This window comes from Rhinopithecus bieti, unplaced genomic scaffold (assembly GCF_001698545.2).
Source record: "Rhinopithecus bieti isolate Rb0 unplaced genomic scaffold, ASM169854v2 scaffold_7870, whole genome shotgun sequence".
NCBI lineage: Eukaryota > Metazoa > Chordata > Mammalia > Primates > Cercopithecidae > Rhinopithecus > Rhinopithecus bieti.
This window is the reverse complement of record NW_016805645.1, coordinates 1,146,266-1,169,251: the sequence shown is the minus strand read 5'-3', so window position 1 is coordinate 1,169,251 and position 22,986 is coordinate 1,146,266. Positions and strand designations below refer to the sequence as shown.

The window sequence follows — 22,986 nt, the reverse complement described above, 5'->3', positions numbered from 1 at the left end:
TTGGTAGGCTATTGATTATGGCCTCAATTTCAGAGCCTGTTATTGGTCTAGTCAGAGATTCAACTTCTTCCTGGTTTAGTCTTGGGAGGGTGTATGTGTCCAGGAATTTATCCATTTCTTCTAGATTTTCTAGTTTATTTGCATAGAGGTGTTGATAGTATTCTCTGATGGTAGTTTGTGTTTCTGTGGGATCAGTGCTGATATCTCCTTTATCATTTTTTATTGCGTCTATTTGATTCTTCTCTCTTTTCTTCTTTATTAGTCTTGCTAGCAGTCTATCAATTTTGTTGATCTTTTCAAAAAACCAGCTCCTGGATTCATTGATTTTTTTTGAAGGGTTTTTTGTGTCTCTATCTCCTTCAATTCTGCTCCGATCTTACTTATTTCTTGCCTTCTGTTAGCTTTCGAATGTGTTTGCTCTCGCTTCTCTAGTTCTTTTCATTGTGGTGTTAGGGTGTTGATTTTAGATCTTTCCTGCATTCTCTTGTGGGCATTTAGTGCTACAAATTTCCCTCTGCACACTGGTTTAAATGTGTCCCAGAGATTCTGGTACATTGTGTCTTTGTTCTCATTGGTTTCAAAGAACATCTTTATTTCTGCCTTCCTTTCGTTATTTACCCAGTAGTCATTCAGGAGCAGGTTGTTTAATTTCCATATAGTTGTGTGGTTTTAAGTGAGTTTCTTAATCCTGAGTTCTAATTTGATTGCACTGTGCTCTGAGAGACACTTTTTTGTGATTTCTGTTCTTTTACATTTGCTGAGGAGTGCTTTACTTCCAATTATGTGGTCAATTTTGGAATAAGTGCGATGTGGTGCTTGGAAGAATGTATATTTTGTTGATTTTGAGTGGAGAGTTCTGTAGATGTCTATTAAGTCCGCTTGGTGCAGAGCTGAGTTTAAGTCCTGGATATCCTTGTTAACCTTCTGTCTCACCGATCTGTCTACTATTGACAATGGGGTGTTAAAATCTCCCATCATTATTGTGTGGGTGTCTAAGTCTCTTTGTAGGTCTCTAAGGACTTGTTTTATGAATCTGGGTGCTCAGGCAAGGACTTCATGACTAAATCACCAACAGCAATGGCAACAAAAGCCAAAATTGACAAATGGGATCTAATTAAATTAAAGGGCTTCTGCACAGCAAAAGAAACTACCATCAGTGTGAACAGGCAACCTGCAGAATGGGAGAAAAATTTTGCAATCTACCCATCTGACAAAGGGCTCATATCCAGAATCTACAAAGAACTTAAACAAATTTACATGAAAAAAACAAACAACACCATCAAAAAGTGGGCAAAGGATGTGAACAGACACTTCTCAAAAGAAGACATTTATGCAGCCAACAGACACATGAAAAAATGCTTATTATCACTGGTCATCAGAGAAATGCAAATCAAAACCACAGTGAGATACCATCTCACACCAGTTAGAATGGCGATCATTTAAAAATCAGGAAACAGCAGATGCTGGAGAGGATGTGGAAAAATAGGAATGTTTTCCACTGTTGGTGGGAGTGTAAACTAGTTCAACCATTGTGGAAACAGTGTGGCGATTCCTCAAGGATCTAGAACTAGAAATATCATTTGATCCAGCGATCCCATTACTGGGTATATACCCAAAGGATTATAAATCATGCTACTATAAAGACATATGCACACGTATGTTTATTGCAGCACTATTCACAATAGCAAAGACTCAGAACCAACCCAAATGTCCATCAATGATAGACTGGATTAAGAAAATGTGGCACATATACACCATAGAATACTATGCAACCATAAAAAAGCATGAATTCATGTCCTCTGCAGGGACATAGATGAAGCTGGAAACCATCATTCTCAGCAAACTATCACAAGGACAGAAAATCAAACACCACATGTTCTCACTCATAGATGGGAATTGAACAATGAGAACACTTGGACACAGGGCGGGGAACATCACACACCAGGGCCTGTCATGGGGTGGGGGGCTGGGGGAGGGATAGCATTAGGAGAGATACTTAATGTGAATGATGAGTTAATGGGTGCAGCAAACCAACATGGCGCATACATACCTATGTAACAAACCTGCACGTTGTGCACATGTACCCTAGAACTTAAAGTGTAATTTAAAAAAAAAGAATGGAATAAAATGTAATGATAGACTTCAACCTGTGAGTTTTTCAGTGAAAATGGCTAATGAGGAATGCTCTCTTAAGAGTGATATCCCATATTTAACACAACAGATACAGTTTCCTTGTCCAGTCTTTTTAAAGGACTCCGTATTTATTTTACCCACCTTATATTTATTTAACACTTGAGTATTTTTTTTTCAGTTCAGTTTAAAGTTGCAAAGAGTACTGTTGCTATCCATTTCAAGAAACTCTTATGGATGTTATAGGGATTATATGATGTATTATTCAAGATCCCAGCAAGAATCATACAGTGCTTTCAAACAGAAGAACAGAGGGGAGGTTATTAATAAGAACACTTACAAAAGAATGGGCAAGTTAGTGAAAACCAGTAAGGAATGGTAAAGCCTGCAGGGACAAAAGGAGGAAGCAATTTCTGTAATGCAGAAGAAATAAGTTGAATTGAAAGGGATACCCCACCGATGAAGAGGGGTAAATACCACTGCCTGACTCTCCAATTTCCAGTCAGTGCCTCCCATTGGGTGGGCAATATCAAGGCTTCTAATCCGTGAACAAAGAATGTCTTTCCATTTGTTTATATTTTTCTTAATTTATTTCAATGATGTTTTGTATTTTCTGAAAATTAGTTTTTTACTTCTTTCGTTAAATTTATTTCTAAGTATTTTAATCTTTTTGATGTTATTGTAAATTAAATTGTTTTCTTGATTTCATTTCCATTTCATTGTCATTTAAATCAGAAAGGAGAAAAAAATACAAAAATAAAAGATAAGTTTATGCCGTCTTTATATTTATACTGTATTTTATATTTGTCTGTATAATTTCCTTCTCAGTGCTTTCTGTTTTTTAACTTTGGTTTAAGTTCAGGGGTACAAGTGCAGGTTTGTTACATAGGTAAACTTTTGTCATCGGGTTTTGTTGTACAGATTATTTCATCACCCAGGTATTCAGCCTAGTACCCATTAGTTGTTTTTCCTGATCCTCTCCCTCTTCCCACCCTTCACCCTCTGAAAGGCCCCAGTATCTCTTGTTCCCCTCTATGTGTCCATGTGTTCTTATCATTTAGCTCTCACTTATAAGTGATAACATGCAACATTTGGTTTTCTATTCCTGTGTTAGTTTGCTAAGGATAATGGGCTCCAGCTCCACCCACGTCCCTGCAAAGGTCAAAATCTTGTTCTTTTTATAGCTGCATAGTATTCCATGGTATATATGTACCACATATTCCTTATTCAGTCTATCATTGATGGACATTTAGATTGATTCCCTATCTTTGCTACTGTGAATAGTCCTGCAATGAACATATGCATGTATGTCTTTATAATAGAATGGTTTATATTTTTTTGGTTATATACACAGTATTGGGATTGCTGAGTCAAATGGTATTTCTGTCTTTAGGTCTCTGAGGAATCACCACACTGTTTTCCACAATGGCTGGACTAATTTACACTCCCACCAACAGTGTATAAGTGTTCCTTTTCCTCCACAACCTTGCCAGCATCTGTTATTTTTTGACTTTTTAATAGTAGCTGTTCTGACTAGTGTGTGATGGTATCTCATTGTGGTTTTGATTTGTATTTCTCTAATGATTAGTAATGATGAGCTTTTTTCATATGATTGTTGGCTGCATGTATGTCTTCTTTTGAAGAAAATGTGTCTGTTCATGCCCTTTGCCCACTTTTTTATGTGGTTGTTTCTTGTAAATTTGTTTAAGTTCCTTTTAGATGCTGGATATTAGACCTTTGTCAGATGTATAGTTTACAAAAAATTTCTCTTTTACTGTAAGTTGTCTGTTTACTCTGTTGATAGTTTCTTTTGCTGTGCAGAAGCTCTTTGGTTTAATTAGATCCCACTTGTCAGTTTTTGCTTTCGTTGCAAATGCTTTTGGCATCTTCATCATGAAATCTTTGCCCATGCCTATGTCCTAAGTGGCATAGCTAGGTTGTCTTCCAGGGTTTTTTAAATAGTTTTGGAATTTACATTTAAGTCTTTAATCTATCTTGAGTTAATTTTTATATATAGTGTGAGGAAGGGTTCCAGTTTCAATCTTCTGCTTATGTCTAGCCAGTTATCCCAGCACCATTTATTGAATAGGGAATCCTTTCCCTATTGTCTTTATCAGTGTTGTCGAAGATCAGATAGTTGTAGGTGCACAGTCTTATTTCTGGGTTCATTATTCTTTTCCATTGGTCTATGTCTCTGTTCTTGTGCCAGTACCACACTGTTTTGATTACTGTAGCCCTGTATTATAGCTCAAAGTTGGGTAGTGTGCTGCCTCCAGCCTTGTTCATTTTGCTTAGGATTGTCTTAACTATTCGAGCTCTTTTTTGGTTCCATATGAATTTTAAAATAGTTTTTGCTAGTTCTGGGAAGATTGTGAATGGTAGTGTAATAGGGATAGCATTAAATCTATAAATTGCTTTGGGCAGTATGGCCATTTTCAGGATATTGATTCATCCTATCCATGAGGATGGAATGTTTTTCCATTTGTTTGTGTCATCTCTGATTTATTTGAGCAGTGGTTTTAGTTCTCCTTGTAGAGATCTTTCACCTCCCTAGTTAGCAGAATTCCTAGGTATTTTATTCTTTTTGCGACAGTTGTGAATGGGAGTAGATTTCTGTTTTGGCTGTTGGCTTGACTGTTGTTGGTATATAGGAATGCTAGTAGTTTTGGCACATTGATTTTGTATCCTGAGACTTTGCTAAAGTTGTTTATCAGTTTAAGAAGATTTTGGGCTGAGACTGTGGGATTTTCTAGATATAAGATCATATCATCTGCAAACAGGGATAGTTTGACTTCCTGTCTTCCTATTTGAATGCCCTTTCTTTCTTTCTCTTGCCTGATTGCCTTGGCCAGAACTTCCAGTGCTATGTTGAATAGGAGTAGTGAGAGAGGGCATCCTTTTCTTATGCCGGTTTTCAAGGGAAATGCTTCCAGCTTTTGCCCATTCAGTACGATGTTGGCTGTGGGTTTATCATACATGGCTCTTGTTATTTTGAGGTATGTTCCTTCAGCACCTATTGAGAGTTGTTAACATGAAGAGATGTTGAATTTTATCAAAAGTCTTTTTTTCATCTATTGAGATAATCATGCAGCTTTTTTTCTTTAGTCCTGTTTATGTGATGAATCACATTTATTGATTTGCATATGTTGAACCAACTTTGCATCCCAAGGATGAAGCCTACTTCATCGTGGTGGATAAGCTTTTTGATGTGCTCGTGGATTCAGTTTGCCAGCATTTTGTTGAGGATTTTTGCATCAATGTTCATCAAGGACATTGGCCTAAAGTTTTCTTTTTTACTGTATCTCTGCCAGGTTTTGGTATCAGGGTGATGCTGGCCTCATAGAATCAGTTAGGGAAAAGTCCCTCCTTTGAAATTTTTTGGAATAGTTTCAGTAGGAATGATACCAGCTCTTCTTTGTACATCTGGTAGAATTCAGCTGTGACTCCATCTGGCCCTGGGCTTTTTTTGGTTGGTAGGCTATTTATTACTGCATCAATTTCAGAACTCATTATTGGCCTCTTCAATGATTCAATTTCTTCTTGGTTTAGTGTTGGGAGAGTGTATGTGACCAGGAATTTATCCATTTCTTCTAGATTTTCTAGTTTATGTGCATAGAGGTGTTTATCATATTCTCTAATAGTTGTTTGTATTTCTACGGGGTCATTGGTAATATCCCCCTTATCATTTCTGATTGTGTTTATTTGAATATTCTCTCTTTTCTTCTTTATTATTCTGGCTAATGGTTTATCTATTTTATTATTTTTTTCAACAACCTTACTCCTGGATTAATTTATCTTTTGAATGGTTTTCCATGTCTCTACTTCCTTAAGCAAAGCTCTGATTTTGGTTATTTCTTGTCTTCTGCTAGCTTTGGGATTTGTTTGCTCTTGGTTCTCTAGTTCTTTTTGTTGTGATGTTAAGTTGTTAACTTGAGATCTAACTTTTCGAAGGGGGCACTAAGTGCTGTAAATTTCCATCTTAACACTGCCTGAACTGTGTCCCAGAGATTCTGGTACATTGTATTTTTGTTCTCATTAGTTTCAAAGAACTTCTTGATTTCTGCCTTATTTTAATTATTTACCCAAATGCCATTCAGGAGCATGTTATTCAATTTCCATGTAATTATATGGTTTTGAGTGAATCTCTTTGTCTTGAGTTCTAATTTGATTGCAACGTGGTCCAAGAGATTGTTTGATATGATTTCAGTTCTGCATTTGCTAAGGAGTGTTTTACTTCCAATTATGTGACCGATTTTAGAGTAGGTACCATGTGGCAATTAGAAAAATATATATTCTGTTGTTTTGGTGTGGAGAGTTCCAGTGTTCCAGTGTTGAGTTCTGGTCATCTTTGTTAATTTTCTGTCTTGATAATCTGTCTTGTATTATCAGTGGGGTGTTAAAATCTCCCACTGTTACTGTGTGGAAGCAAAGTCTCTTTGAAGGTCTCTAAGAACTTGCTTTATGAATCTGAGTGCTCCTGTGTTGGGTGCATGTATATTTGGGATAGTTAGACCTTCTTGCTGAATTGAACCCTTTACCATTATGTAATGTCCTTGGTTTTTGTTGTTGTGGTTGTTCTTTGTTGGTTTAAAGTCTGTTTTGCCAGAGACTAAGATTGCAACTTCTGCTTTTTCCTGTTTTCCATTTGTTTGGTAGCTTTTCCTCCATCCCTTTATTTTGAGTCTATATGTGTCATTGCTCAATGCTTTATCTTTCTTCATGTGAATTTGTATTACTATCTAGTGTCCTTTCATTTCAACCTGAAGGAGTCTTGTTTATGTTTATTGTAGAGTAGGTATAGTATCAAAATTTTTGTTTATCTGGCAGTATCTTAATTTCCTCTTTATTTTTAAAGTGTCATTTTGTTAGGTAGAGAAATTCTTGACAGTCTTTTGTTCATCACTTTGATTATGTCATACCGCTTCCTTTTGGCCCCTTTGATTTTTGGTGAAAATGTTAATCTTTTTGAGGATGCTTTGAATGTGATGAATCTTTTCTCTCTTGCTATCTTTAACATTCTCTCTATGCTTTGGCTTCTAATGGTTTGTTTATGATGTATCTAGGTGTGGCTCTCCTTGAGTTTATTCTACTTAATGCTCATTGAGCCTATGGATACATACTTAAATTGGGGGATATTTTGACCATTATTTCTTCATATAGCCTTTCTATACCTCTCTTCTTGTCCTGGGACTCATATTATTTGTATGTTGGTACACTTGACAGTGTTACAAGGATCACTGCACTCTTCGCTTTTCTTCATATTTTTTTCACTCTTCATACTGGATAATCTCGATTGATCTGTCTTTATGTTTGTGATTCTTTCCTCTGCCTGCTCAAATCTGCTGTAGAGTATATTTTTCATTTCAATTAATGTACTTTTAAATTTTAGAATCTCTATTTGGTTCTTGATTTGTTTCATAATTTCTATCTCTTTATTATATTTTCTATTTGGCAAGACATCATTCTCACAATTTTCTTTAGTTCTTTGGGTATGGTTTAATTCTTTGAACATATTTAAAATAGCTAATTTAAAAGTCTTTGTGTAGCAAGTCCAGCATTTGGGCTTATGCAGGAATCATTTCCATTGACTGCTTTATTTCCTCAGTATGGGACATAATTTTTGTTTCTGTGCATGCTTCATGCATAGTTTTCTTGAAAACTAAGCGTTTTGTTAATGATGTAGCAACTCTGGAAACTACCCCTCCTCCCCAGTGTTCATTGTTGTTTAATGATTTTTCAGAATTAAATTTGTAAAACCTGTATTTTTTTTGTTATATGTGGCCACTGAAGTCACTACTTGGTTAACTTAGTGGTGAGTTAATGATTGAACAGAATTTCCTTAAATGCCTAGAACTGATAAGCATCCTAGTTTTTGCTGAAGAGCTCTGCATGTGTGTGTTGAGGCACACCTTCAGTACTCAGCCAGGCAGCTGAAAATACCACCTTAGTCTTCACTTCCTGCTTGCAGAGCCATGAAGTCAGAGAGAGATGAGATTTTAGGGTGTTCTCAGGTCTTTTCTGAGCATGCTCCCAGCCCTGTAGTCTGTTAGATTCTCAGGAAAATGACAGAGTTTTTCAAAGCCCTCTGTGGACATCTAATTCCCCATCTAACATAGTTAAATTATTGTTAAACAATTACTAATCTTTGTTTTTGGGGGGAAAAAACCCTAGCAACAACAACAACAACAACAACAAAAAAAAAAAAAAAAAAAAAGAAAAGGCTATTAGCCCTCGGTAGGCTCTAAGTCAGAGTGAATAAAGATAAGCCTTGCAAGTAGGGTTTTCTAGAAAACCCCCATACAGGTCAAATAATGACAGTTCTCTGGAAGTGGTGTTTTAAAGGAGCTACAACCCCATTCTGCCCCCTTCCAGTGGCTGACAGGTTACTGTTTGTTTGTTTGTTTTTTAGTTTTACTTTATGTTCTGGGATACATGTGCAGAATATGCAGGTTTGTTATATAGGTATACATGTGCCATGGTGGTTTGCTGCACCTATCAACTCATCATCTAAGTTTTAAGCCCCGCATGCTTTAGGTATTTGTCCTAATGCTCTCCCTCTCCTTGGCCACACCCACCAACAGACCCCGTGTGTGATGCTCCCCTCCCTGTGTCCATGTGTTCTCATTGTTCAACCCCTTATGAATGAGAACATGCAGTGTTTGGTTATATGTTCCTGTGTTAGTTTGCTGAGAATGATGGCTTCCAGCTTCATCCATGTCCCTGCAAAGGACATGTTTTATGGCTGCATAGTATTCCATGGTGTATATGTGCCACATTTTCTTTNTGGCTGACAGGTTACTGTTTGTTTGTTTGTTTTTTAGTTTTACTTTATGTTCTGGGATACATGTGCAGAATATGCAGGTTTGTTATATAGGTATACATGTGCCATGGTGGTTTGCTGCACCTATCAACTCATCATCTAAGTTTTAAGCCCCGCATGCTTTAGGTATTTGTCCTAATGCTCTCCCTCTCCTTGGCCACACCCACCAACAGACCCCCGTGTGTGATGCTCCCCTCCCTGTGTCCATGTGTTCTCATTGTTCAACCCCTTATGAATGAGAACATGCAGTGTTTGGTTATATGTTCCTGTGTTAGTTTGCTGAGAATGATGGCTTCCAGCTTCATCCATGTCCCTGCAAAGGACATGTTTTATGGCTGCATAGTATTCCATGGTGTATATGTGCCACATTTTCTTTATCCAGCCTATCATTGATGGGCATTTCGGTTGGTTCCAAGTCTCTGCTATTGTAAACAGTGCTACAATAAACATACATGTGCATGTGTCTTTATCATAGAATGATTTACAATCCTTTGGATATATACCCAGTAATGGGATTGCTGGGTCAAATGATATTTCTGATTGTAGATCCTTGAGGAATCACCACACTGTCTTCCACGACAGTTGAACGAATTTACACTCCCACCAACAGTGTAAAAGCGTTCCTATTTCTCCACATCCTCTCCAGCATCTGTTGTTTCAGGACTTTCTAATAATTGCCATCCTAAATGGCATGAGATGGTATGTCACTGTGGTTTTGATTTGCATTTCTCTAATGACCAGTGATGATAATCTTTTTTTTCATATTTTTTTTGGCCACATAAATGTCTTCTTTTAAGAAGTGTCTGTTCATATCCTTTGCCCACTTTTTGATGGGGTTGTTTGTACTTTTAAATTTTAGAATCTCTATTTGGTTCTTGATTTGTTTCATAATTTCTATCTCTTTATTGTATTTTCTATTTGGCAAGACATCATTCTCATAATTTTCTTGGTTTCTTTGGGTATGGTTTAGTTCTTTGAACATATTTAAAATAGCTAATTTAAAAGTCTTTGTGTAGTAAGTCCAGCATTTGGGATTCTGCAGGAATCATTTCTATTGACTGCTTTATTTCCTCAGTATGGGACATAATTTTTGTTTCTGTGCATGGTTCATGCATAGTTTTCTTGAAAATTAAGCATTTTGTTAATGATGTAGCAACTCTGGTAGTCTTGTAAATTTATTTAAGTTCCTTGTAGATTCTGGATATTAGACCTTTGTCAGAGAGGCAGATTGCACATATTTTCCCCCAATCTCTAGGTTGCCGCTTCACTCTGATGATAGTTTCTTTTACTGTGCAGAAGCTCTTTAGTTTGATTAGCTCCCATTTGTCAATTTTGGCTTTTTTTGCAATTGCTTTTGGTGTTTTAGTCGTGAAGTCTTTTCCCATGCCTATGTCCTGAATGGTATTGCCTAGATTTTCTTCTAGGGTGTTTTATGGTTTTGGGTTTCACATTTAAGTCTTTAATCCATCTTGAGTTAATTTTTGTATAAGATGTAATGAAGGGGTCCAGTTTCTGTTTTCTGCATATGACTGGCCAGTTTCCCCAGCACTATTTACTAAATAGGAAATCCTTTCCACATTGCTTGTTTTTGTCAGATTTGTTGAAAATCAGATGGTTGTAAATGTGTGGTGTTATTTCTGAGGTCTCTGTTCTGTTCCATCGTTCTATATATCTGTTTTGGTACAAGTACCATGCTGTTTTGGTTACTGTAGCCTTGTAGTATAGTTTGAAGTCAGATAGCATGATACCTCCAGCTTTGCTCCTTTTGCTTAGGATTGTCTTGGCTATATGGGCTCTTTTTTGGTTCTAGATGAAATTTAAATAAGTTTTTTGTAATTCTGCCAAGGAAGTCAATGGTAGCTTGATGGGACAGGCCACTGCTCTTACCATGAATGTAAACTGTCAGTTTCCAAGACTGACACAGACCTGGAGAATATGGGAACAGGGCAAGTTAGAATGCCACAAAGCTTGCTGTTCTTACTAAATTCAGCCATTTTCTTGAATAAAGACATCCTGGATTGCTGCAAGCCTTTGGTTAACTTCCCAGATCCCGAAAAGTTAATTTTAGCCATTTTCTATGGTTCTCTTTGCTTTTATAGAGAAAAGGACTTTTGGAGGTCCTTTCTCTGCCATTCCCATTGACATACTATTTTTTTTTAATTTTCAATCTTTATGTGAAATGTTTATTTAGGTGTGCCATTTGTAAATGGCTTTTTAGGAATTCCAGTTGGAGAGTCTTTGTCTTTTATTAGGAAAAGTAAACTTTTGAATATGTTGTGAGCACAGATATATTCAACCTATAGTTTTGGTTCTGGAATGGCAGGCCCAAATGAATTCTGATAGTGTTACCTACAATCTCTGTGACTTTTGGCACCTTATTTAAATTCCCTGAGTTTATTTCATCGTTTATGAAAAGCCAATATTAGGACATTAACCTTATGACTTCATTTTACATTTTCTGTTTATTATGTTTTTTATTTTTTAATTTTTAAATTATTTTAGATTAATCTTTATTCTACCCTTCCCTCTAATAGTTTGAAGTTTCTACTTCCTATATCTGTTTTATTATATGTTACCATAAACAAACATACGGAAGTCTCTACTTGAGTACATAAAATTAATTTCAAGACATTATTTAAAACAAGCAATAAAACTATTTAAATTGTTATGATATACTTTGATGTCTCTATTTTGAGAAAGATACTTAATGTAATAATTTCTACTCTTTATTGAGTGGATACTATGCACAAAACAGAATAGGTACCTTTCATTTGCTGATTAATTTTCACAACTCTAGAAAAAAAGAGTTTTGATAAATGTCTTTTGACAAATGATGAAATAAACTCATAGAATTTACATAAGATTCCCAAAGTCACATAGATTGCAGGTAACAATATCAAGATTCCAATTGGGCCTGCCAAATTCCAAAACTAAAGCTACACTGATTCTCAAATGCTTGTCTCTTTCCATAAGAGTAAAAATTTAAGAGTACAATTTGTTGGGAGGGGCATATTTGTAATAACAAATAACAGAAAGTTGTCTTTCTCACCATCTTATCTGACAAAATTTTAAATATAGAGTAGAAAAAGAAAACATAATGATAGATGAAGCTAGAAGAGTGGAAACAGCTACAGAATAGCCTGGAAGGAAGGGACAGCTGGGGGAGGATGAGAAGGAAGTCAGAGAGACAGAGAAAGTCAACCTATGTTGACTGAAGGGAACAGATGGGAGATGAGCAAAGACAAAAGGGGCAATGTGGGTAGGTGTCATCAGTTAGAGGGCAAGTGGCTGGAATTTGATCAATAGACAAGAATTTATTTACTGGATTTCTGGGCATTGTGGGAGATACAAAAGAATGTAGAGTTATTTTGGGAACAATAATGGTGTAGAGAAAACAGATGGCTTGAACTGGGGCATTAATGCTGAAGGAAAAAGCTAGAGACAGAAGGCAGAAAGAAGGAAGTTAAGGCAATCCCCATGTGAGCCAGCTTGCATATGAATCTGGAATTTTTGTGGGAATGGAAAAAAATAAGTTAGAGAAAACCCTCTATTTGCTATTGAATCAAAGGTAAAGGATTTGTAGATGGAAGAAAAAAAGATGCCAAATCACCTCGCTTTCCATTTCTACTTTTGAGAAGGTCATTAAAGATTTATGAAAACATGCACATACATATACATTACAGACAATGCATTGCATCATCCTTCCAAATGTAAATATGTCCATTTAGCTAAAACTGGGTAGGGCCTCCTGGACATCACTAAGACTGACTAAGTAGGACCACCTTAAAAGGATCTAGGAAGTATTTTTGTCTCGAAGGAAATTGCAGACAAAACTTAAAAGGTGCCTCAGCAAAAGAAACTATCGTCAGAGTGAACAGACAACCTACAGAATGGGCAAAATATTTGCAGACTATGCATCTGAAAAGGTCTAATATCCAGCATCTACAAGGAACTTGAACAAATTTACAGGAAAAAATAACAACCCCATTAAAAAGTGGGCAAAAGACATGAACAGACTCTTCTCAAAAGAAAATATACATGTGGCCAATAAACATGCAAAAAAGCTCAACATCACTGATCATTAGATAAAATCCACGATGAGATACCATCTCACACCAGTCAGAATGGCTATTACTAAAAAGTCAAAAAACAACAGATTCTGGCCAGATTGTGGAGAAAACAAAAACACTTTTACACTGTTGGTGGGAGTGTAAATTAGTTCAAGGATTGTGGAAGACAGCATGGTGATTCCTCAAATACTTAAAGGCAGAAATATCATTTGACCCAGCAATCCCAATACTGGGTATACACCCAAAGGAATACAAACCGTTCTATTATAAAGATACATGTATGCATATGTTCACTGCAGCACTATTCACAATAGCAAAGACACAGAATCAACCCAAATGCCCATCAATGATAGACTGCATAAAGAACATATGGTTTATATACACCATGGAATACTATGTAGCCATAAAAAAAATGAGATATGTTCTTTGTAGGGACATGGATGAAGCTGGAAGCTATTATCCTCAGCAAACTAATGCAGGAACAGAAAACCAAATATTGCACGTTCTCACTTTTAAGTGGGAGCTGAATGATGAGAACACATGGACACATGGTGAGGAACAACACATACTGGGTCCCGTCAGAGGTTGCGGGCTGGGAGAGGGAGAGCATCAGCAGGAATAGCTAATGAATGCTAGGCTTAATACCTAGGTAAAGGGATAATCTGTGCAGCAAACCACCATAGCATACATTTACCTGTGTAACAAACCTACATATCCTGCACATGTAGCCATGAACTTAAAAGCTGGAAATCAAAAAAAAAAAAAGAAAACAAACAAACAAACAAAAAGCCTGAGGACATTTAACAACGTAATGAAAATGAATCTCCATTTCTTAAAGTCAAAGTGAATCAAAGTTAGTTTGTGCTGGCAGACATGGAATCCAGTTCAAAGGCATGAAGATGAAATTAACTTTCTGGGTAGTGCTCTAGTATATTAAATATAATAGAATCTCATATGTGCACTCATTTATTCTAAATTGAATGCCTACAACAACAAAAATATTAGATACTATGAGTCTTCCTATATACTAGGCTCCTAAATATTTAAAGTGATAGGAATTTACACTGATTTGATCTTTGTAAATTATATAAATGTACTAAAATATCACATATACCCCAAAATGTGTATATTTATTATGTACTAATTTTAAAAATTAAATTTAAAACATTTGAGGGGAAGTGGTGAGAAGGCAGTGACATGCTCCAGAGAGTGCTGGGCCCGGTGCATCAGAGGCTCTACCAGGGAGACACTTTGCACAGAATTACCTTGACTAGTTATTCATTCCTTTGTTCATCCAATACATATACACCTGCCAGGCAGCCACAGCCTTGATAGCATCAAAATTTCAAGATCAATACCCAAAGTAATTGTGGGTGGCTTTTGAATGGCATGGCTGATCTGGAAACTGACTTCAGGTGTGACATTGGTGGGGATGTCGTTAGAGATTTCTGAAACAAGAGTCAAGTACTAATTGAAGAACGCCAGTAGTGAGTGCTTTGGTGGACCCCATCCAGGGTATCTGAGGTGAGCAGGGATGGGCCTATGGGTACAAATTCCCGAAGCTTCTGAGTACTGGGATAGTTCACCAAACCTCAGATGGACAGAGGACAGATGCAAGTTAACTGCTACCTCAAGAAATTGGGGCTATGCAGAAGTTAACTTGTGTCTGTCCATCTGAGACAGAGCCACACTTTCTTATATACCCAACAGAAGCCAGCATCTAGGGGCATGTAAGTAGAAAACTCCCAGTTGTATATACCCAAGAGGAATTGAACAGACCCCCTAGGTTACAGAGAGACACTTCCTCACTTGGGATAGAGAAGTAAAGACTTGAGTCGAGGTTCAATCATATATATGTCTGTATGTAAATGAATATGTTTATATAGTAAATGGAGGTTGTCATTTCATTCCTGCCACCAATTAGCTCTGTGGCCATGAATAAGCTACTTCCTCCCTCTGGGTTTCAGCTTTCTCATTTAAAACATTAAAAAGTGGGGTCTGATAATCTCTAAGGTCCCTACCAGCAATAATATTGTATTGGGATTCCAGATACTGACTGGAGATGATAAAATTATATGTCAACTTACAATTTGTGGTGTAAAAGATATAACATCAGACTTTCCTCTTCTTAGGAATTGTTGTGTGAAAATGACCCAACAAATGCAAAATTTACATCTCTGTCAGTCAAAAAAGCATAGTGCTCCCTCATCTCCCAACGCAGCCAAACGCCTGTACAGGAACCTCTCTGAGAAACTGAAGGGGAGCCACTCTTCCTTCGATGAGGCCTATTTTAGGACAAGAACTGATCGGCTGAGTCTCAGGAAGACCTCAGTGGTAACGAAACCATTTTTATTCTTGTGTCAGTTTGATTTATTCAGTTATGTTTGGGTTTAAGTATATTCTAAGATGATTTACGTTTATTTCAGAAGTTGATGCTTGCAATTTTATAAATGCTGGAATAGAGTCAGGTAAGGCAGTAACTGCACGTATAAATGTTTTTAGACAAAACCTGAGTGATTGTGAGCTGTTTCCCTTTCTTTTGTTTCTTTTCTTCTCCCTTAATTTTATTTCACTACTACACTAAAAAATAAATAAACCTCAAAAACTAGCATCTTGACAAATATGAAGTCTCAGGTTAAATGGGCTTTCTGAGAGTTCCAGTGTTCATTCAAATAATAATATTTCTGATTTCTTATGTATACCACACATTCTTTCCAAAAGCATTCAAAATAGAATCCAAAGAATGCACATGTATTATATGATAGACAAAGAAAGAGAGAAGAGGAAGGAAGGAAAGTAAAGGAAAAATGTAAAAGAAAAAAAGACACAAAACACACACACACACACACAAAAGAAAACTAGGAAAAGAAAATATTGGATATAAGAATAAAAATAGATATATCAAAAAATCTAGGCAAATAGAGTACCTGTACCTGAAATTTATCATTACATTCATCTCTGAGTTCCCAGAAAGTCAAAGCAGAAAAAGAAACACAATTGGTTATAGCATCCCATCTGTTGATAGCTAAAAATGTCTCAGTCCATCAGGAGAAATGAATATTCACCTGTTGCTCAGTCCTCTGGACCTTGTAGATGTCATAGTGAGTTATGTAATAGAGAATGGCATAAATAGTGGAACTGATGATGTTACAGACATTCACATATAATAGCTTCTTAGAATGGCCCTCAGTAAAAGCTGAGAGCATAATATTAACATGCTCAGCAAGGGGATTTTTGCAGGGAGTAATGGCACCATTTGTTTGCTCTTAAAACAGAAATGAGTCCTAGCCTTTCCAGATAGAAGCATGCCAAAGTTTGCCAACAAAAGCTTGGAGGAGGAAATGACTTAAGAGTGAGAGTAAATATGGCACATGAGAAATTAGGAATACTAAGAGCCAAAAACAAATACATGACTGTGGATGGGGTGGCACTTTAATTTTGAACTCATTTGTTTTCTAATATGTTTTCTAATTTCAAGCTCATCTTTTTGGAGGACTTGGCTGTGGTTAAATTGGGGCCTAAGCATCAGAGGCTCTTCAGTTTAGCAGATTATGGATAAAACACTTTACCATTCAGCGATTGTCTTGCAGCAAAGAAAACTGCATACCAAAATAGCTTTATTCCCTGGGTCCCCATTGTCAAAACAAGCATTTGCATAATAGCTTTGTATTTTCCTCAAATTTCAATTTTGTGTTATGTACTCAGCTAAAGCTGACCTGCAGCCTTTGATAGGGAGAATTGATTTTTAATGAGACTAAAAATAAAACCTGACCACCTGAACATTTGGTCACTGGAGATCTTCCACATGTTAATCAGGTGATTCCTATGCACGTCAAAACCAGTGGTATTTCAACTCGTTTAAAGACCAACCAACTCTTGGTGAAGATACCAGATAGATGTGTAAGTAATACGTGTGTTGGTCTTCTCCCACATGCTAAGAAATATGTACCTAAAAGAATTCCGGAATTCTTCTCTTTTGTTTACTATTAATCCTTTGAAAGAACTTTTCAAAGGAACCATATTTTCTTAAGTGATTTTTTTCTGTAAGTGAACTGTATTCCACAAATATTCAACTCTAGTCCCATGAGGCCCAAAACCAATTTGCCATCCAGTCACTGAAACCCTCCCTGAACACTAACACTTGGACCCCTCATCTCAGGCTCAGAAACTATCAGCCCGCAGGCAGCGTGGAGCTAGTAGATATTTGGAAATATGGAAGTAACATGTAACATGTGTATTTTAGGAAGATTATTCTTGTATCAGTATAGAGCGAGAACTGGGGGAGCCCAAGACTAGCAGCAGGCAGGTCATTGCCATGGTCCAGACACAAGATGACAATGTAGAGGCTGGGGATGGGGAGGGAGGGAGTGAGTTTGAGGAAAAACAGAGCAAGTGTACTGTCAATTCCAAGCCAGCCATAACGGCTACCTTAACATTATCTATGCCAGCATTTCTCAAACTGTGCTCTATAGAACACCATTCCAGGAATAGTCAAAGCAAATGCAATAAAATACATGTTAAAATTATTAAAGACCTGAGGAAGCCTACAGGGAAATAATGGGGTACACTTGGTTTAATTTAATGTTTATCAAATTGATTTGACCACATGCTATTTTCTTCATAGAACATCTCTTAATTATTTTTTTTTTTCCATGAGATAGAGTCTCCCTCTGTTGCCCAGGCTGGAGTTCAGTGGCACGATCTCAGCTGACTGCAATCTCTGCCTCCTGGGTTCAAGTGATTCTCCTGCCTCAGCCTCTGGAGTAGCTGGGATTACAGGCACCCAACACCACATTCGGCTAATTTTTGTATTTTTAGTAGAGATGGGGTTTTGCTATGTTGGCTAGGCAGGTTTCAAACTCCTCGCCTCAAGTGATCTGCCCACCTCGGCCTCCCAGAGTTCTGGGATTACAGGCGTGAGCCACCACGCCCAGCCAAATGAACTATTAGAGTACTTTTCAGAAGACTGCTTTGGGGAAAGCTGAGGTTTGCTCTTATCTACAGCCTAGCCAGGCTATCCTGTATTCTCTCAGTGCATCTATTCAATGTCCATTAGAAATGATGGAGAGGAAGTCCAACAGAGTGTTTACTTTGGAGACCTTGGGATAAATTGTAGTTATACCACTTATAAGTGGACATGCAGTCCCTGAAACAGTCTCTAAACTTCAAAAGAGCTAAGCTACAAAGACACAATGGTATAAGAAATTGTGTTAATCTACCTTTGCTCCTCTCTAGAATTTCCAGGGCAATGAAGCCATGTTTGAGGCAGTCGAACAGCAGGACATGGATGCTGTGCAGATCCTCCTGTGTCAGTATACACCGGAAGAACTCGACCTTAACACACCTAACAGCGAGGGCTTGACACCCCTGGATATTGCCATCATGACCAACAATGTGCCCATTGCGAGGATTCTTCTGAGGACAGGGGCCCAAGAAAGTCCACACTGTAAGTAACCTGAGAATAAACACATGTACTGGTAAAGACAGATTCCAGCCTTATGCCACCAAAGTAGCCGTTGCTGACTTTCAGAGCAGGAATGATTAACTAAGCATAGACTCTGATAGCCCTCGGATGTTTTCATGGACTTTTCATGCAAATAGTGACAGCACTTATTGGTCTCAGCATCAAGTTCCTTTCTAAATAGAATATGCTGAGTGGTATTGAAAAGGAACCCCCAAAGAACTTCTAAGAATTTTATCACAAGCTTAAAATTATGTGAGATACTCCAAGTAAGGATACAAAATAAGAGATATACATAGGAGAATGAGCATTTGCGTATTTCTGTTTTGTATCCACAGTCAATGCAGTGGCTTCATTTATTTATTCATTCATTCATTTAATAAACACCGAGTGTGGGACACTATTCTAGGTGCTAGGAATGTAACAGCGAACAAGACAAAAATCCCTATTCTCACAGAAATTACATGCTTGTTGGGAAGACTTCCAATGAGCAAGTAAATAGATAAAATACAAACTCAAATAGTGATAAATGCTATGAAAAAAATAAAATGGATGAGTGGCTAGAGATTGATAGGGAAGGGACTATTTTAAACCCATCACCCTGAAATGGGTTGGTACCCATTGACCAATCTCTCACGATCCCGACCCCTCAGTTGTCGGTAATCACTGTAATTTCTGCTTCTATGATATCAACTTTTTAAAAAATTCCACATATAAGTGAGATCACGGCATATTTATCTTTCTTTGCTTGGCTTATACAACATGTTCTTTATCTATTTATCTGTTGATAGACACTTAAGTTGATTCCATATCTTAGCTATTGTGAATAGTGCCATAATAAACATGGGGATGCATATATCTCTTCAACATACTGATTTCATTTCCTTTGGATGTATACCCAGTAGTGGAATTGCTGCATTGCATGGTAGTTCTATTTTAAATTTTGACAATTAGGTAGGAAGAATGTCTGCTGTTTACTGCACAGTAGGGTGATGTTGGAATGGTTAACAGTTAGGTATTGTATATTACAAAGTAGCTAGAAGAGAGGCTTTTGAATGTTCTCATCACAAAGAAATGATAAATGCATGAGGTGATGGATACACTAAATACCCTAATTTAATGATTATACAACATAAATGTATATGAAAACATCAAGTTGTACCCCATAAATATGGGCAGTTACATTATGTCAATTAAAAAATGAATACATAAATAGGGTTGGGCAAGAAAAGCCTCTCTGATGTGGTAATATTTGAGTTGAATTCTAGATGATATGAAGGAATGAGCTGAGAAGATGTAGGGGTCAGATTCTCAGCAGAGTGAATGGCAAATAGAAAAATGCTGAGAAAGGCAGGAATAAGACTGACATATTGGAAGAACAAAAAAAGTCAGTGGGGCCAAAGCAAAGTAGCAAGAGGGAGAATGATGATTGATGGAGAAGTCACAGGGACCAGATTATGCAGGACCCTGAGGCCATGGTCAGTGTTCAACTTGTATTGTGGAGAGTATGATGGGAAGGCAGTGGAGCAATTTAGGAAGATAAATGACATATTCTGATTTACATTAGAAGATCACTACAGTGCTCTATGGAAAAGAGACAGTGGCGAGGCAATTGTGAAATTGAGAAGACCAGTTACCAGGTCATTTTAGTGGTCCAGGAGACAGACTGGATGCTTGGACTAACAACACAGTGATGTTGAATAGTGTCAGAATTCTGGAGAGAGAGAGAGAGAGAGAGAGAGAGAGAGAGAGATTTTTTTAGACGGAGTCTCACTCTGTCGCCCAGGCTGGATTGCAGTGGGGCAATCTCAGCTCACTGCAAGCTCCGCCTCCTGGGTTCACACCATTCTCCTGCCTCAGCCTCCCCTGCCACCACGCCCAGCTAATTTTTTTGTATTTTTAGTAGAGACGAGGTTTCACCGTGTTAGCCAGGATGGTCTCAACCTCCTGACCTCATGATCCGCTCGCCTTGGCCTCCCAAATTGCTGGGATTACAGACATGAGCCACCGCGCCCGGCCCTGGATATATTTTTAACAGCTTTATTGAGATACAACTCACATACCACAAAATTTACCCATTTAAAGTATGTAATTCAATGGTTTTTAGTATATGCACAGAGTTTTGCAGCCATCACCACCGTCAATTTTAGAACTTCATCGCCCTGAAAAGAAACATCATACCATTTAACTATTATCACTCCCCAACCTCCCCAACTCTTCTCAGTTCTTGACAACCATGAACCTAACTTCTGTTTCTATAGATTTACCTATTCTAGACATTTCATGTAACAGAATTATATAATATATGGTCTTTTGTGACTGGCTTCTTTCTGGATGTGTTTTGAAGTAGCACTGATAGTACTTGGGGAAGAAAGCTGCACTGGGGCCAATGGCAGACCCCACCCAGGAGTGGATGGGATAATATCATGCAGCACTCACCCTGTGTCAGGCACTTTTCTGAGCACTTTCCATGTATTGACTCCTTTAATCCTCACGGCAACATTATGAAGTAGGCACTCACATTCCCTTTAGTGAAAACTCTCTGACCCATTGACCACAATGGCTGTGAGCCACTGTTTTTATGTTTCCTAAAAGAAAAAAGTAAACTCATCAAACTGTTAGTTTCACTAATACTGATTCACTTACTTCCAAGTGGTGAGACCCAGAAGGCTGAAAGAGAAGCAAGCAAATATGTAATTAGAGGTCACATCTCTGCTCCTAAATTTCATAAATCACCACTACCCAAAGACTAGGTACAGAAGCAGATCCTTGTGTCAGAAAATTTCTTACTTTAAAAATGCTAAGCTCACCACATCCATATCAGAGACAGTGAAGATTTGGGTTCAGTAGGATTTCAGCTCTTCAAAAGAGCTCTGTAGTCAAAGTGCTGCCCCTTTTTAGTGGAACTGTAGGATTTGGAAGGATGATAAATGAGGATGGAAGAAATTGAAATGGCATTATTCTGCAACAACGTCTGTCCCAAAGATCCAGGGAGAGAAGGGTGGAGAGACAATCAGAGGGTCTGAACATGGAGAATGCAGACTGAGCCCCATTCTACAGGAACAAGGAGACCATTCATCCAGATGTTGCCATGGCCATCCTGCACTGGGCTGGATGAAACATTAGTCCTACTTACTTACCTGCGACACTACAAAGAACTCTGCTTTTTCTGTGAAAACAGTAAGACTGCCTACCTCCCAAAGCCCCCTGTGCATAATTAAACCTCTATAAAAGAACTCAAGTACTAAATATCTAGTTAAACCAAAAGCAAATTTGTTCAAGAGATCCCTGGTGTTCCTCCTCATTCTCTCTGGGATGATAACCATGTTACCATCACAAAGTTGTAAAGGACAAATGATGGGAGATAAACCCAGGTTTCAATCTCCAGGAAACATGACACCTAAATCACCTTGGCTACCTAAGAAGGTAAAGAGATACTACCACATATAGACTCACATGTGTAAAAATGGCAATCCAATATTGGTTGTGTACCTATGAAGTCTCCACATGCAACATCTCTGGTTTTCACACCAACTCTGCAGGATAAGGTTATTGACTCCATTTTGAAGATAGAAACTTGTGATTCTGAGAAGTTAACTGACTGTCCCAAGGTCACACATCCAGCAAATGAATAGGGATGCCAGGGACTCAAGCCCAAATCTGTAGGATGCCAACACCTGGAATCTTTCTGCACAAACTCACTGCCTTTCCACATAACCAATGTGGAGGGCTATGGCCTCTGGGCCCCTGCACCTCTCCCTTTCTACTGTTTGCTAAAGTCATATGATGTATTTCTTTGTTCTATTCTGTCCACTAAGGTGTCAGTCCTGTTGGACAGAGGCAGGATAGAAAAACAGTGTTTTCAGGCATGTTTAATTCACTTTATATATCAAGTACAAAAGAAGCAGAAATGCTTCTGTACATGAGTTTGAGCAAGCCCAAGAGAAAAACCAGTCTGCCAACCAGAACCAGATAAGCAAACACCTGCCGTAAACTGTTCCTCAGAAGCCAAAGAGGCAGGATATATAAGAGAGGAAAAGTAACAATGAGGTCTGAAGCTCTTAGAGTGTTTTACACTTACAAAAATGCTTTTGTCTACATCATCTCCCTTGATCCTCACAACTGGCTTGTGAGGTAGAAGTTGGTTTCTTCATCTTTATCAATAAAGAAATTGGAATTTTAAAGGTCAAGTAGTTATCCCAACACAACAAAGTTAATAGGTGGTAGAGTCAGAATTTAAACCCAGATCTGTATGAACTGCCTTGGTGTTTGTGAGAAAGCTTTGGCATGCTCACTGTTACATGTTAGATGCTCAATTCCTCCCTGCTTTGGCTTTCCATCTGCTCCTCTTCTAATGACAGTTACATATTTCAAAGCAGAGTGCAGAGTCCAGGGTTTCTAACAAGGTTAATTTTCTTTCTTCTCTTTCTCTGTGTATTCCCTTCTGAAAACTAGCCCAGTATTCTTTTCACTATGCCAACTAAGCATCCTCACACAATTCAGAA

General features: G+C 37.8%; 1 protein-coding gene across 1 annotated transcript in view; it reads left to right on the top strand.

Annotated features, from left to right (window-relative positions):
- The window catches only part of LOC108530304 (ankyrin repeat and fibronectin type-III domain-containing protein 1), a 262,443-nt gene that overhangs the window by 117,713 nt on the left and 121,744 nt on the right, over positions 1-22,986 (top strand). Inside the window, exons 5-6 of the mRNA XM_017873105.1 lie at positions 15,153-15,354; positions 18,256-18,466. Coding sequence (XP_017728594.1) covers positions 15,153-15,354; positions 18,256-18,466 — 413 coding nt within the window. The remainder of the gene's footprint in view (positions 1-15,152; positions 15,355-18,255; positions 18,467-22,986) is intronic.